The sequence below is a fragment of the Triturus cristatus genome, chromosome 5_1 (assembly GCF_964204655.1).
Source record: "Triturus cristatus chromosome 5_1, aTriCri1.1, whole genome shotgun sequence".
In the NCBI taxonomy this organism is placed as follows: domain Eukaryota; kingdom Metazoa; phylum Chordata; class Amphibia; order Caudata; family Salamandridae; genus Triturus; species Triturus cristatus.
In genome coordinates, this window is record NC_140587.1 from 768,683,403 (window position 1) to 768,697,836 (window position 14,434).

At 49.1% G+C, this 14,434-nt stretch overlaps 1 protein-coding gene across 2 annotated transcripts in view; it reads left to right on the forward strand.

The window, feature by feature from the left end:
• OSBPL1A (oxysterol binding protein like 1A) overlaps positions 1-14,434 on the forward strand; it is a 1,951,189-nt gene that overhangs the window by 1,915,525 nt on the left and 21,230 nt on the right. Inside the window, exon 28 of one of the 2 annotated variants that reach the window (XM_085605748.1) lies at positions 1,671-1,694. The exons of the other annotated variant lie outside the window; for it this stretch is intronic. Within the exon in view, the coding sequence (XP_085461874.1) occupies positions 1,671-1,694 (24 nt within the window). The remainder of the gene's footprint in view (positions 1-1,670; positions 1,695-14,434) is intronic. 2 annotated transcript variants of the gene reach the window in all.

Genomic DNA, 14,434 nt, shown 5'->3' on the forward strand with positions numbered 1-14,434 from the left:
ATGTGTACAAAAGGCCTGATTTTCACGTGAAAACCCACAAGGCATTGAACTTGGAGAAGTTTGCATATTTATCTTAGTTTTTGCTAGAAATATGTAAAGATCAAGAGAAAAAAACTAGGCAACTTCAAACAACCCTATTATATAAGAAGGTACTCTACACAATTTGCTTGAGTATTGACTGCACTATGAAAGGCATGAAAAAGAAGAGGGAAGAACCATAAATAATATCACATGTAATTTAGCATATGTACAGAAGCAAACTCTTTCCCTCTTTGATTATGCTCGTCAATAAACAAGAACACTACCCTCAACACCTGACGCAAATAGGGCCCTGTCCAGCAGCCAACCAGAAGAATGCAATAAAGTAAGCAACTGCTGAATTGCTGCATAATGCTGACCTTAGTTTATATCCGAATCGCTTCAGTAATCTTACCAGAAAGATATCCCAAAAGAAGAAAAGGGTTCCACCCTCTTAATATATCTGCCATTTCATCCTCTTTGTCATGTTATACTAATTTATATAGCACATAGCTGCCCCACAGACAAGCCTTCCTAGCGATGGCCTACTACAACAGAGATCACTCCTGACAGAGGAGAGTCAAAGACCTATGGTGCAAACAACCAGGTCTTCAGCTGCTTTCTAAAGCAGAGGTGATTGGGAGTATTCTGTAGATGTTAAGGCAAGTTTAAGTATCACTTTCTTCCTCACGTGAGATGACATGAGTGTGTTAGTGTGGCATATACATTTTCACTTTGATTTCTAAACTAGTATATTGAAGCCACCATTCCTGGATAATTAAGGCATTGATAGTCCTGGTGCTGTGAGGTATGGCAGCGTGGCATCAGGCCTGAATTCATTTTAGTTCACTCGTCGTCTAGCCTTTAAAATCTAATTTTCTCCGTGGTAGTAACATAGCAGTGCTAGTGCAGCATTGCAAATTGTGTGCACCGCACTTACGAGTGCAAGATCCAGCTACGAGTATGACACCTGCATCTCTATACTTACACAAGATATTGATCCATTATTTATTCAGTACAGATACACTGCCGTTTGCTTGTATATACCCGTCATTCAAAGTCCAAAACGAACTAGGTTCAATAAACAGTGCTAAATAAGCTACTTTAACCTGTATTGTGAATATGATATTTTTCTGTTTGTGATTGTAGTGGCCCTTACCTTACAGAAGTTCTGCATGTCTGTCCAGATCATATTACTAGCTAGTTTAGTTCACATTGTTCTCTCTCATTCTGTGTCTTGGCATCATCTTACCTCTTCCCCGTGTATTAAAGGGTTCAACTACTAAATAATGTCACAGGAGGTTTCACATCCCAACCAGAGATAATCAAACAAAGGTTCTTTCCAGAACCTCTTTAGTTAGTGATTGTCGATTGTGTAAGATTGGATGAGAGGGGACGATTTTCACTGGATGGCCCCTTTAAAGAAACTTCTAAGAAGTGGTTTTTGCATATTCCTTTGCCAACATGATAATTCAGAACTATCTTACACTAAATGGATGGCCTTAGTGAGTGGGACGATTGTGTGATTCGTAGATATTTCCAAATTTTAGCACAGATGTGGCTACTACTAAAGCAAACTGCTGTATAATATGTCAAACATGTAACAACGGTTGTAATTCAAATCATTTTTTTTCCATTACTGTAACCCGAAGAAATCCAGTGGCCTTGGGACCCAGGTTGGAAATTGTTTGCAGTTACTACTTTGACGGCTTTGTGTTTACTTATCTGTTTCATGATTTTTCGAGTGGTAGACTTGCTAGCACGTATGGTGAAGGCAATGAGTGTCTTTCACTTCGTTTTTTTAATGCATGTGTTGAAGTGTTTTTAAATGTTTACATGCAAATCTTAGTCGATGTGATACATAGGCCTACGTTGCTAAAATTAAATCATCTCTTGATGCGACACAGTGAAGAAGATAATCTTCAGTGAAGCATTTTTTGTATTACCAGTATGTAAGAGTTTCCATTAGACAAGCATGCCATTTAGACAACACAGAAGACGTGAAATAAGTTACGGTGCATGAGTACCAAGCCATTTACTTAAATTGGAGAGTAAGTAATAATCTTTGATGTTAATAGTACTTGAATATGCAACGTAATATATCATTATGATTACAAAAATTGAAAAGTGAGCTTTTTCATTGAAAACGACATGACATTTATCCTCTGATTCTTCTGACCTCCATGAGACTTGAAATTTAAGAGTATTTACTTCAGTTTCCTGTGAAATGTCTGAAGTTGTTGAAACATTCAAAAGCCTTTTAATTTTTTGTAACAATAACAAAAGTGGCAACTTCACAAAATGTAATGACAATATATTCTAACTGAAGTTTGCCGTTTTAAGTTACTGATCTTAAAACAAAAATAACCCCAAGAAATTCAGTACCTAAACTGACCTCAATTAAAAATGCTATAGCTCAACCTTGTACTGGTGGTTATTTGGTGCGTACTATGTGGCAAAGTTCCTGTATTAGGAAAGCAGCTGTAGTACACACAAGTGAGACTCCAGCTTCATTGAGAAGTGAATATGATGATCAGCCTACAGACAGTTAAGGAGAGCAAGTAGGAACTGTTGGCAGAGGGCAAGACTTTAGGCCTTCAGTGGGCCCAGTCTCTGTTGCTTTTTTATCTTTGGATAGATGCAGCTATGGAAAAGGAGTGTTCTATGTAGAACTTAGGTAGTACCCAAGCAGGCAAATGAAGCCAAAGCCAACAGTTAGCTGGATGTTTGCGTTTATATCGCCTTTAATATCCTGTTTAGTAGTGCAGCCTCACTCCGAGACTGAAGGGCCATAAACCAGCGGATTAAAGGTTGATATGCAATCAGTGTCTAGCTACAGTTCCCCAGACATTACACTTACAAAAATATGGCTGGTCCAGTATTGATAGTCTCTAGAGGTGGAGGGGTAGCAGAAATTCTTGGAATTAACGCAAATCACAACAATGCCAACTGACACAATAAATGACTTTAGCTGTGGCTAAGCAATGTCATTTTCAAAGGCTAGCATCTTTACATGGGCATGCCACTAATTCCCTGCCTGCCAGAGACTCACATCGGTCTGGGGTAAGACTACGTTCTCTAGACCGCTCTCCTGCAAGGCGGGGCACAGGGGAGGCAACGCACTTGAAGGGTACTTTATGGTCCCGCAGCTCGGATGCTGACCAGCGGTTCCCTGTCCACCAGAGACTCTGCACATCCCCCAGACCTCTCTCCTGTAAGGCTGAGACGCACCCGGCCACGTGCCCGGGCCAAGATTGGGCCAGTCTACGCCCGGAAAAGGCTGGGCTAGGCCACCTTTCTTGGCCTTTCTCTTGAAATTCGCTCTTTTGCCTCGGTGAGTACCCTCATCTATTTGATGTTTGGATCCAACAAGTAGAGCCAGTATGGAGAAACTTAAGTTTACAGGGGACACAAGCTTCTCCACCCCCTCCTAAAGTCACCTCGATTGATATGATACTTCAAAGGGCTATTGGGGTTATTGCAACTGAGATTGAACTGACTGAGAGGAGACTTTCATTAGAAGGTGGGGAACATGTAGTGAATTATGTTTCTCTACTCCCAACCTGATCTGTGGGTGTCGCTGAAGTTACAACTCTAGTCCAGCCTGCTGTTGACTTTAACCTGACAGGTATGGACTCATTGTCTGTATCCGTAGCCGAGCAATCCTGTGAGAGTGCTCCAGACGAAACTCAACAAGTAGAGAGAAAACCAAAAGCGGTCTGTCAGAAAAAGATCACCACCCGTGGGTGTCCCACTGTGCCCTTGCTCTCTCGAAATGGGATGCACTACCAAACCTACCAGTTATGCAGGGGTAGCTGATACTTTAAAACCAAGCTGGATGGATGACTTCGTGGAAGCCCTAACAAAACAATTTTAAGGAATTTTACAAGCTGAACTTCCCCTATTTTAGCAAGATTAACCAAGATTGAATCATACATTAATATTGCCTCTAAACCTTGCCAACCTCGGACGCAGGCCCAAGAGTTGAACCTAACCACACAGAGCTAAACTTGAACCGAAACTCTGGGTTGTTAAAAGCTACTAGCCCGACTGCTCCACTGATACATAACAATGACATGGCCAGATCCCAGGGATATATATTATGGAAAAAGTTGCAGGACCAAGGTGTATCAACAAAAAGGGTGCCCATGATACCCAGGGATCCCTTTCTGGGAATAACGAGGCAGGACCTTCCCCCCAAAGGAACTAGGAATTTGGCAGTAATTAGTCTGCCCCAGCGGCCTGTCCTTACGTGGCTGTGTTGACTGGAGTTCCAGAGCTAAGTGATAGCCAGATTGAGATGTATTCTGGGAAAGATCAAGAACTTTCCTACATCTTTGGGCAATAATCTGTTTACACACCGAGTGAGGTGGACAGAAAGATCGACCAGGGGACTCTGAGATCATTCATTCCCAAGAGCCTGCAGTAGTTCACAAATTGTTATTGATGTTGGATTTCACCAAGCGAGGGGCTCTGATTTGACTCTCCTCCCATTGGGTAATTTGTTGATTGACTTAATGATCCAAATAGTCTCTTTCACTCTAGTAGGCCCACAGATGGATATAGTAGGAAGTATAAGCGAAGGAGGGCTCCCGAGTGTCCTGATGGTTTACCTGCTCAGAATGTTAGTCTGAAGCATCATGATCTTGAAGGTAATTTAGTAGATTACTTTATAACGCCTCCCTCTGTGTGCTGTAGCCATTGACCATCAGGTTGCCTCATTCTGTAACGAAATTAAGAGGGAGGAGAGTACTGAAGCAATTAAAAGTGGTGCACTATTTTTATGTGATACTTCTAGAATTTCTCATTCGCATGATCTTACTATAGTAGCTACTGGACTAGATATAAGGAGTGAGAATCGTGTGGACCCACTTAATAAAACTGAGTCTTTAAGGCATGTATCTAGCTCGGGGACCAAGTTTGCATTGCCAGTGATGTCTTGGAACATTGTGGGCTTAGGTTCCAATCTTGATAACCCAGATTGGGGAACGTATATAAACCTATTTGTTATCTGTCTTTTTCAAGAAACCTGGCTCAGTTTTAAAGTAAATCAATCTGGTTTTGCCTATTTTAATGCTGCTGCACAGTCTCACGGCAGGGGTAGACCCTCTGGGGGATTGAACCTGGGTAGGGACTCATGTGCGTTGTACTGTGGTGGGGTCCGAGGAAATATCAGATGATATCCTTTGTGTAACCATTAAACTTCCAACAGGACATACAGTTAGTGTTTATAATATCTACTCAAGACCCTCAGCCAATAGACCGGAATCTCCTACAGTTGGTCCCCTAGCTTCCCATATGGATGGATTCCAGGTAGGCACAATGAAAATTGTGAGAGGTGATTTTAATTGTCATTTTGAGCCCCTTGATTCCACGTCATGCCTCATTGTTGGAAGAGGACAGAATTTGGCTTATCCCTAATATCACTATCTGAAAGAAACACGTTAGTTAGATTCCTCACCTTAAAATATCCCCAGGCGTCAGGCTGGATCCGGAAAGATTTTTGTAGCAATACCCCTTGCGCGTCGCTAGGTGTCGTCTGTGGCTCCGCGTCCGTCGTCGGCGTCGTGCGCCGGAATGACGTCGTCGGAGTACTTAGACGCCGCCCTCGCGCGCTGACGTCAGTTCTTCTTTTTTCCGCGCCAGTAAGCGCCGATCCGGGAAGAGCTTACCCCTAGTCATTTTTTGACTAACTTTTTGACTCTTTTTGGTCTCTCGACTCAACTCTGGTGCCGGTAGGATGCCTGGTTTTAAAGCCTGTGACGCCTGTCATCGCCTGATGCCGGTGACGGATCACCATCGCCTTTACAGCCTGGGGGCCGACCACGAAGCGGAGTCGTGCCCCGACTGTCAGGCCTTGACATCGAAAGCTAGGCGGGAGCGGTCCCGTAAGCTTCTCGAGCTTCGGCACTCGGCTCCGCGCCACTCTCGGTCCCGGTCCAGGAGGTGGTCCAAGGACCGATCGCGGAGCCACAGCCATCGTCATCGCTCGTCGGGGTCTTCGGGTAAGTCGAAGCACTCCAAGAAGTCCAAGAGACGACATCGCTCTTCGGACTCCCCTTGCCGGTCGCGCGACTCGGCCGAGGGTCAAGGTGGTCCCACCCCCGCAGCTCCGTAGGAGCCGCGTCCGTCCCCATACCCTGGGACTGACGCGACTCCGGCGGAGGTCAGTGCCTTCCTCTCGGCCATGAGGGGCCGTCGACGCCTGTAGGCGCGCCTTCGGGCCCCGCAGATTCGACTGCGTGACCTCGCGTGCCGGCGGCTCCGGCCCGACGCCGCAGGTCCCCAAGGGATCCAGGCCTGGATCTCGGTCTGCGCCGGTCGACCTCACGACGCCTCCTCCACCGGCGCTGACACTGGTTCCACCTCCGACGCCGTCCCCGGACAACGTCGTTCCCCAGTTTAGCCCCGGTCCGGGCCCGACGCCGGCGCGGTGCCGCCCGGCGCCGCTGCCGGCGCCGATTGGTGAACGCTTCATCTACTGCCCGGCTCCGATCGTTCCTCCTGTTTATCGGGAATCGGATGACGAGGGCGACTGGGAGGGGTATGATGACCCATTGCCGCTCAGGCCCAACTTTCTCAGGACTGGGCAGAGGAATTGAGGGATGCCAGCGGTCTGGATACCTCCCCGGACGCTGGTTTCATCTCTCCTCCAACTGTGGCCTCGGAGGAGGGTGCAGCCTTCTCAGTGGTGCTGCGCAAGGCGGCCGAAGCCCTAGGGCTCGAGTTGCCTGCTGTGGCCGTGAGGACTAACGTCCTCACTGAGGTCCTTCAACCGACAGCAAGCTCCACTGAGCCTCTGCTGCAGTTTAATGAGGCCCTCATTGACGTTCTGCAGGGCACTTGGTCCAAGCCCTCCACAGTCCCTCCTGTGGACCGGAGCGTTGCCCTGCGCCACCGCCCTGCTCCGGGCGACCCCACTTTCCTCTCCCAACACCCCACCCCGAGAGTCTGGTTATCCAGGCCTCAACCTCCAAATCCTCCTTCCCCGTCCGCTCCTCCGGATCGGGAATCCAAGTGGTTGGAGCAGTTTGGCAAGAAACTGTTCTCGTCCCTGAGTTTGGGACTGTGGTCTTTAAATACCGCTTGCCTTTTGGACCGTTATTCCCACTCTCTGTGGGATACGGTGGAGGACGTGCTGCCCTTGTGCCCGGTGGAGGCCCGGACACGACTCACTCAAGCTCTTGCTGACGGTCGAGATGCAGCACGGCATGCCATACGGTGTGGACTTGACACCACGGACTCGGTGGCGCTTCGGCGTCACGCCTGGCTGAGGTCCACGTCATTTTCGGGGGATGTCCAGAGTTCCCTCATGGACATGCCCTTTGATGGCACTCGCCTTTTTGGTGAGAAGGCGGACAGTGCGCTGGCTCGGTTCAAGGACTCCCGGCCCTCGGCCAAGTCCTTGGGTCTTTCGGCCCCGCGGCCGCAAACTTCCGCCTTTCGTGGCCAAGGAAGGGGCGCCTCTTCACGTCCGCCTAGCCACTGGCCGCAGAACCAACCTGCACGCGGTCGCGGACGTGGATTCCGCCGAGGCGGTACTGGAGGTCAACGTGCCGGTCAGTCCACATCCACCCCGGCAGCATCCGCCTCAAAGCCCTCCTAGTCCGAGCTTTCAGGCCCATTCCACGCCAGTGGGCGGCAGAGTTCGTCATCACCTGCTCCACTGGCGCTCCATCACGTCAGACAGGTGGGTGCTGCAAATCGTCCGAAGGGGCTACTCCCTCCCCTTCGAGACGACCCCTCCAGCCATGCCACCGCTGAACCACTGTATGTCGGGGGATCATTTGCATCTTCTACGAGAGGAAGTTTCGGCCCTCTTGGCCAAAGAGGCCGTCAAGCGCGTTCCTGGTCCAGAAGTAGGTCGTGGTTGCTATTCCCACTACTTTCTGGTTCCCAAGAAGGACAAAGGGGGCCTACGCCCGATCTTGGACCTCAGGAGTGTCAACGCCTTCCTCCGGAAGGACCGGGCTCAAGATGCTCACTTTAGCTCAGGTTCTGGCTGCCCTAGACCGTGGAGACTGGATGGTAGCGTTGGACTTGCAGGACGCTTATTTCCACATCCCCGTCCTGCCGGCCCACCGGCGTTAACTGCGGTTCACGGTGGGTTAGGAGCACTTTCAGTTCACCGTGCTCCCCTTCGGCCTCACCAGTGCCTCTCGGGTGTTCACAAAAGTGATGGCGGTGGTCGCAGCTCATCTGCGCAGATCAGGGGTTCCAGTCTTCCCCTATCTCGACGACTGGCTGTTGAAGGCGGGCTCGCCCCAGCAAGTCGTCTCCCACCTCCAGACTACGGCCGACCTCCTGCACTTGCTAGGGTTCTCTATCAATGTGCCGAAGTCGCACCTGAGTCCCACCCAGAAGCTCCTTTTCAATGGAGTGGTTCTCGATTCGGCGCAGTTCCGGGTCTATCCGCTGGAACAGCGGGTCCGGGACATTCAGGCCCTGATTTCCATCTTCCGGCCTCTGTCCTGGGTTTCGGTCAGGTTGGTGCTGCGGCTTCTGGGGCTGATGGCCTCCTGCATCCTGTTGGTACCTCACACCAGGTGGCGGATGCGGGCTCTGCAGTGGGACCTGAAGTTTCAGTGGGCCCAGCATCGAGGCAACCTGTCCGACCATGTCCTGATCTCGGAGGGCACAGCGAACCAGCTGCAGTGGGGCTCACGAATCGCAATTGGGTCAGCGGCAGATCCCTCTCCCTACCCCAACCGGAGCATGTCGTAGTGACGGATGCGTCCCTCCTGGGATGGGGGGGCCATATGGGAGAGGCGGAGATCAGAGGACTCTGGTCTCTGGCGGAGACTCGGCTCCATATCAACCTATTGGAGTTGAGGGCGATCCGACTTGCACTGAAAGCCTTCCTTCCCTCTGTCCGGGGAAGTCTTGTGCAGGTGTTCACAGACAACACCACCGCCATGTGGTATTGCAACAAACAGGGCGGGGTGGGGTCGTGGACCCTTTGTCAAGAGGCTCTGCGCCTCTGGACATGGCTGGAACATCAGGGCATCACCCTGGTGGTTCAACATCTGGCGGGCTCTCTGAACGCCAGAGCAGACTAACTCAGCCGCCGGTGCATGATGGATCACGAATGGCGTCTGAACTCGGACGTGGCGCAAGGTCTCTTTCTGCAGTGGGGAGAGCCTTGGTTAGATCTATTCGCCACCGAAGAGAACGCGCAATGTCAGCAGTTCTGCGCGTTGGAATTTCCAAGGCGGCACTCGCTCTGAGACGCTTTTCGTCGCGAGTGGAGTTGCGGTCTGTTGTACTCCTTTCCGCCTATACCACTTCTGCCCAGAGTGCTGTAGAAGATCAGGCGCAACCGGGCCCAAGTCATCTTGGTGGCTCCGGATTGGGCACGAAGGTACTGGTATCCCGAGCTACTCAGTATGTCCATCGATCCCCCGATACGACTACCTCTTCAGGAGGACCTTCTGTCGCAGCAGCAGGGGACGGTCCTCCACCCAAACCTGTCCAGCCTCCACCTCCATGCGTGGAGATTGAGCGGCGACAGTAGATGCCATTTGACTTGCCTCCTGAAGTCTGTGATGTCATTCTGGCAGCCAGGCGTCCCTCCACAAAGACGGTATACGCCTGCCGGTGGAACAAATTTGTGGAATGGTGCACAGCAAAGGCTGTGGATCCCCTTTCTGCCCCTCTTTCTGAGGTTCTCCTCTTCCTTCTTTCTTTGGCCCAGCAGGGCTCTGCTCTGGGCACCTTGAAGGGTTATCTTGCTGCAATCTCTGCTTTCTTAAGGCTTCCTGATCAGCCTTCTCTTTTCAAGTCCCCTGTTGTCTCACGTTTTCTCAAGGGCATTACTCATATGTTCCCTCCTGTTCCATTCGTAATGCCTCAGTGGGACTTGAACCTTGTTCTCACTTTTCTGATGTGCGCTCCCTTTGAGCCCCTTCACAACTGTCCACTTCGTCTACTGACTCTGAAAACTGCCTTCCTGGTGGCTATCACCTCCGCTAGGCGGGTGAGTGAGCTCCAGGCTCTGTCAGCTACGCTTCCCTTCCTTTCGGTTCATCCGGATAAGGTTGTCCTCCGGACCCGTCCTTCTTTCCTTCCTAAAGTCGTGACTCCCTTTCACATCGGGCAATCTGTCACGCTGCCCACCTTCTTTCCGCATTCTTCAAAAGATGCAGAGAGGCTCCACCGTCTGGACCCAAAAAGTGCGCTGTCATTTTATTTGGCCCACCCAAACCAGTTCCGGGTGGACGACCAACTTTTTGTTGGATATGTAGGTGCGAAGAAGGGTAAAGCTGTGCACAAGTGGACCATCTCGCGATGGGTCGTGTTGTGTATTACACTCTGCTATTCTTTGGCAAAAAAGGTCCCTCCTGTTGGGCTGTGAGCCCATTCCACCTGGGCCACAGCGGCGACGACTGCCCTGGGACGGGGAGTCCCCTTGCAGGACATCTGTCAGGCGGCGACGTGGGCTTCACTGCACACGTTCGCCAAGCACTATTGCCTGGACAGCCAAGTCCGGAGGGATGGCCACTTTGGCCGTTCTGTTCTCCAGGACTTTCTGGTGTGATCTTGGTTCGCAGGCCCACCTCCGGGGTTGGTATTGCTGGGGTATGTATTCTAAGGTGAGGAATCTAACTAACGTGTTTCTTTCAGATGAACAAGTTACTTGCCTTCGGTAACGATGTATCTGTAAGAAACATTAGTTAGTTAGTTAGATTCCTCACCGACCCACCCAGCCTCCCCGTTCTGCGAACCAACATCACAGGGTTAAGGTTCTCCCTTTCAGGGCCCTAGATTTTTTGGCACCAGTGTCGGTCTCTTGCATGGCTCAGCGTCCCTGGCGTGGAAAGCTATGTATAAGAACTGACGTCAGCGCGCGAGGGCGGCCTCCAAGTACTCCGGCGTCATTCCGGCACAGGACACCGACGACGGACACGGAGCCGCAGACGACGCCTAGCGACGCGCAAGGGGTATTGCTACAAAAATCTTTCCGGATCCAGCCTAACGCCTGGGGATATTCTAAGGTGAGGAATCTAACTAACTGTTTCTTACAGATACATTGTTACCGAAGGTAAGTAACTTGTTCATCTGCCCTATTAAGAGGTGGCCCTCATTGACAATTCAATTCAATGCCTTATCAAATCACAGTGTCCATGCTTGTAACAGGAGGACTAAGTCTGATGGAGCTGGGAAGCATACTTTCAAATAGCACAAGCTTAATTGACTATATTTTAGTGGATGTTAAACTGTGGCCCTTCATTATGGATATGGTTGTGACTTCTAGACATCAGTGACCATAACGTGCTAGAGCTGGTTTTGAACATCCCTTTGGTTTCTATTCCAGTAATACATATTCAATCTTTGGACGATCGTTGCCAGTTAGCTCATAACAAGCGTAGGATTCACTGGTGTGCAGTGGCTTTTCTGAGGAGTCAATGAGGTCCATTTATATACAAATGGAACATAGTCTGTGGGCGTTTTGTAATTTTGATCCAGATCTGAGCCAGGATTTTGTCTTACTGGAGATAAGGAAGTTCATCACTCCCTATTTGAGAGCCTAAAAAGTTAATCTTTTAAAGATGTAAGGAACCAAGGAAGAGTGTAACATCATGGTTCGATCGCCATTATAGACTGGCTAAGCATGCATTGATTAGTTCCATTAAGAACAATAAGAGGGGTGAGATCCAAGTTAGAAGAGCTGCTTATAAATGTGCCTTCAATAGGGCTAAAAGGGATTGGGACACCAAGAACTGGGAGATTTTGCTCGAGGCCGCTAGGGATAAAAACCAAACTCTCTTTTGGAATTTAATAGCAACAGGGAACACCGAGGGAGCTACTAAGATTGCTAATAATGTAGCCCCTAAGGCTTGAACATTGCATTTTTCCAATCTTTACTTAATATCGTCAGGAGCGGAACCGCCAACAGCAAGTCCTGGCACCCCATCTATGTTAAATTGGGATGGAATCACTGGAAATTTCCAACCCATGCCATGCACTGAGGTGGACCAGGCCAGATACCTGGGGATTTATTTCTATCCGAAATCTGTACCTTGGGTCCTTCTTACCGTGGTGTTTATTGCCTTTTTAAATAGGCTAAGTATTTCACCATCTTGGGCAGGGGTTGAAATATTCACACTATACAAGAAGGGTTGTCCTCTGGACCCTGCTAACTATAGGCCCATCAGCCTGAGTGATACCACCCAAACGTTTTTAGTAAGGTCATTCCTACCAGGCACCAGCAATGACTAGATGAGTATGCTGCACTCTGTCCTCTGCAAGCGGGCTTTCGTTCCAATACCTCCATGGTTGAGTTTCGAGACCCTGAGCTGCCCCCTCTGCATCCCCAGTAAGCACAGAAGTGACCCGGTGTGGCTGCAGGGAAGTGACTGCCTGCAAACGGCAATCGGAGTGCCGCAGTGACAGAACCCTGGGGACCGGGACGATGCAGCGGTGGAAAGTATCCTTGGTCACCAGTATTTTTCGGTGAGTCAGGGCGCAAACGAAAGCACCTGCACCGGATGGGAATGGTGTTGTAGGACGGGGCCCTCCCTCAGCGCCCAGACTTGCAACAGACATGCCATCTTTCGGCGAGGGCTGGTGGAGCACCATGTCAGCAGCTCCGGAGTGTACATTACGGTGCATGTAACGTAATAAGGAGGGTGCACCTGCAAATGCACAGCAGCACCGGAGTGCACTCACAGCGCTCAGGACCAGCAAAGCGGGAAGTAATGCCAGGCAGGGAGCCACGGGAATCCGACGGCCCACCTATTTCACTGGGCTAGCAGAGAGGGTGCGAAAGAGAGTCCCCGCTCCACCTGAAGAGAACAGGAAGGTGCCAGGCTTGGCGGGTGGGGACTTAGAGATAGATGATGATTTGGAGGTGTTGCTGGAAAGAGCGCACCGGCTGGTTTCGAGCCGAGGGCACGAATGGGCTCTTGATGTTTTTGTAACTTGTACCCTTGACTTTCTGACTTGGAGTCTTATGCTCCCCGCCATTTTGTGACTTTCTTCTTTGACTCCCCTGTCTCCATCACTCATCACCCCCTCCCCTACCTCTTCCCTCCCTCCCTCCCTTACTCTACTTTATATGTAAATATGTAATATATAATTGTCCAAGCCTAATCGCTGTTAAAATGTAATCCCGAGTGAATTTACTATTTGTATATATAGAACTCTAACCACTAGTATATGTAGACCTTTGTACTTACTACCATTCCTGTATGGTTTTAGAGTTTATCTGTGTGTCCCTGAGTGACTTTAAAACTTGTACATGTGCAATTTGTTCCTGTTTATAGCTCTTCCTTGAGTGACTTTACACCTTGTACATTTGCAATTTTGTTCTGTTTGTATCTCTTATGAAACTCATGTAATCGATAGTCCTTATGTAACGCAACTGGTTCTTTTGTAAAGCGCTCTGACACCTTCGGGTAATGTTCGCGCTATATAAAATTGCGTTAAATAAATAAAAATGGTAGACCAGGTGTTTAGGCTTCAGATGATATATTGGAAAACTGTCATTATTGAAAAGGGAAGGCTATATGCCGTTTTTGTGGACCTTAGAGCAGATTTTTATTTATTCCAAGAACTTCACTGTTACAGGTGCTTGTAGAGATGGGTGCCCCAGGATCATAGAGAGACTACAGGAAAACAGTTGTGCGCAAATCCAGTGTGGAAAGCTGGGAGAAGTGACAGTTCTTTCCTGTCAGAAAGGGTGTCAGAAAAGGATGTGTGTTAGCTCCGACCCTTTTAACTTTTTATTTAAATTATTTGGTTGCATATTGCAATGGCTGTGGCTATGATGCCTCAAAGCTCGCAAACTTGAGGGTCCCGGCCCTCATGTTTGCCGATAATACTCTTCCTTTAGCAAAATTGCCAATGGGGATCCAGAAAATATTGGACCGATTTGGCAGGTTTTGTGCGCTTAGATGGCTAGAAATAAATATCAGTAGAACCAAGTATATGTTTTTTTTATCCATGTCATACAACACACCCAAATTCCACTTTGGATGGTATCCCACTTGATAAGGTTCACTTATTTGATTACTTGGGATAATACTTGAGAAGCTGGACTGGGCCCACCATAACGCAAAACGGAGACTTCAACTGGAGAAGCCTTTTGGGGGCTCAGGAAGTTAGAAAAGGGGTCTCACTGTAAATGTGTGTGTCCGGTCCTCCAGCTGTATTCTTTTCAGCTATTTGGGGGCAGCTCTATATGGTGCCTAGATTTGGGGGCACAAAAATCCCAAAACATTGACATTGGTTGAGAATCGGCTTTTGAAACAGATATTGTGCCTCCCGGTCAGCACTCCTTTGAGGTTGGAGACCGGGATTAGACCAATCTCGAAAAAATCAAAGTTCCACCTCTAATCTTCTCGAGGGGACTGTGGGCCACACCTGAACTGTCACTTTATCGCAGTGGCTGGAGGGGATATTTAGACACCCCTGT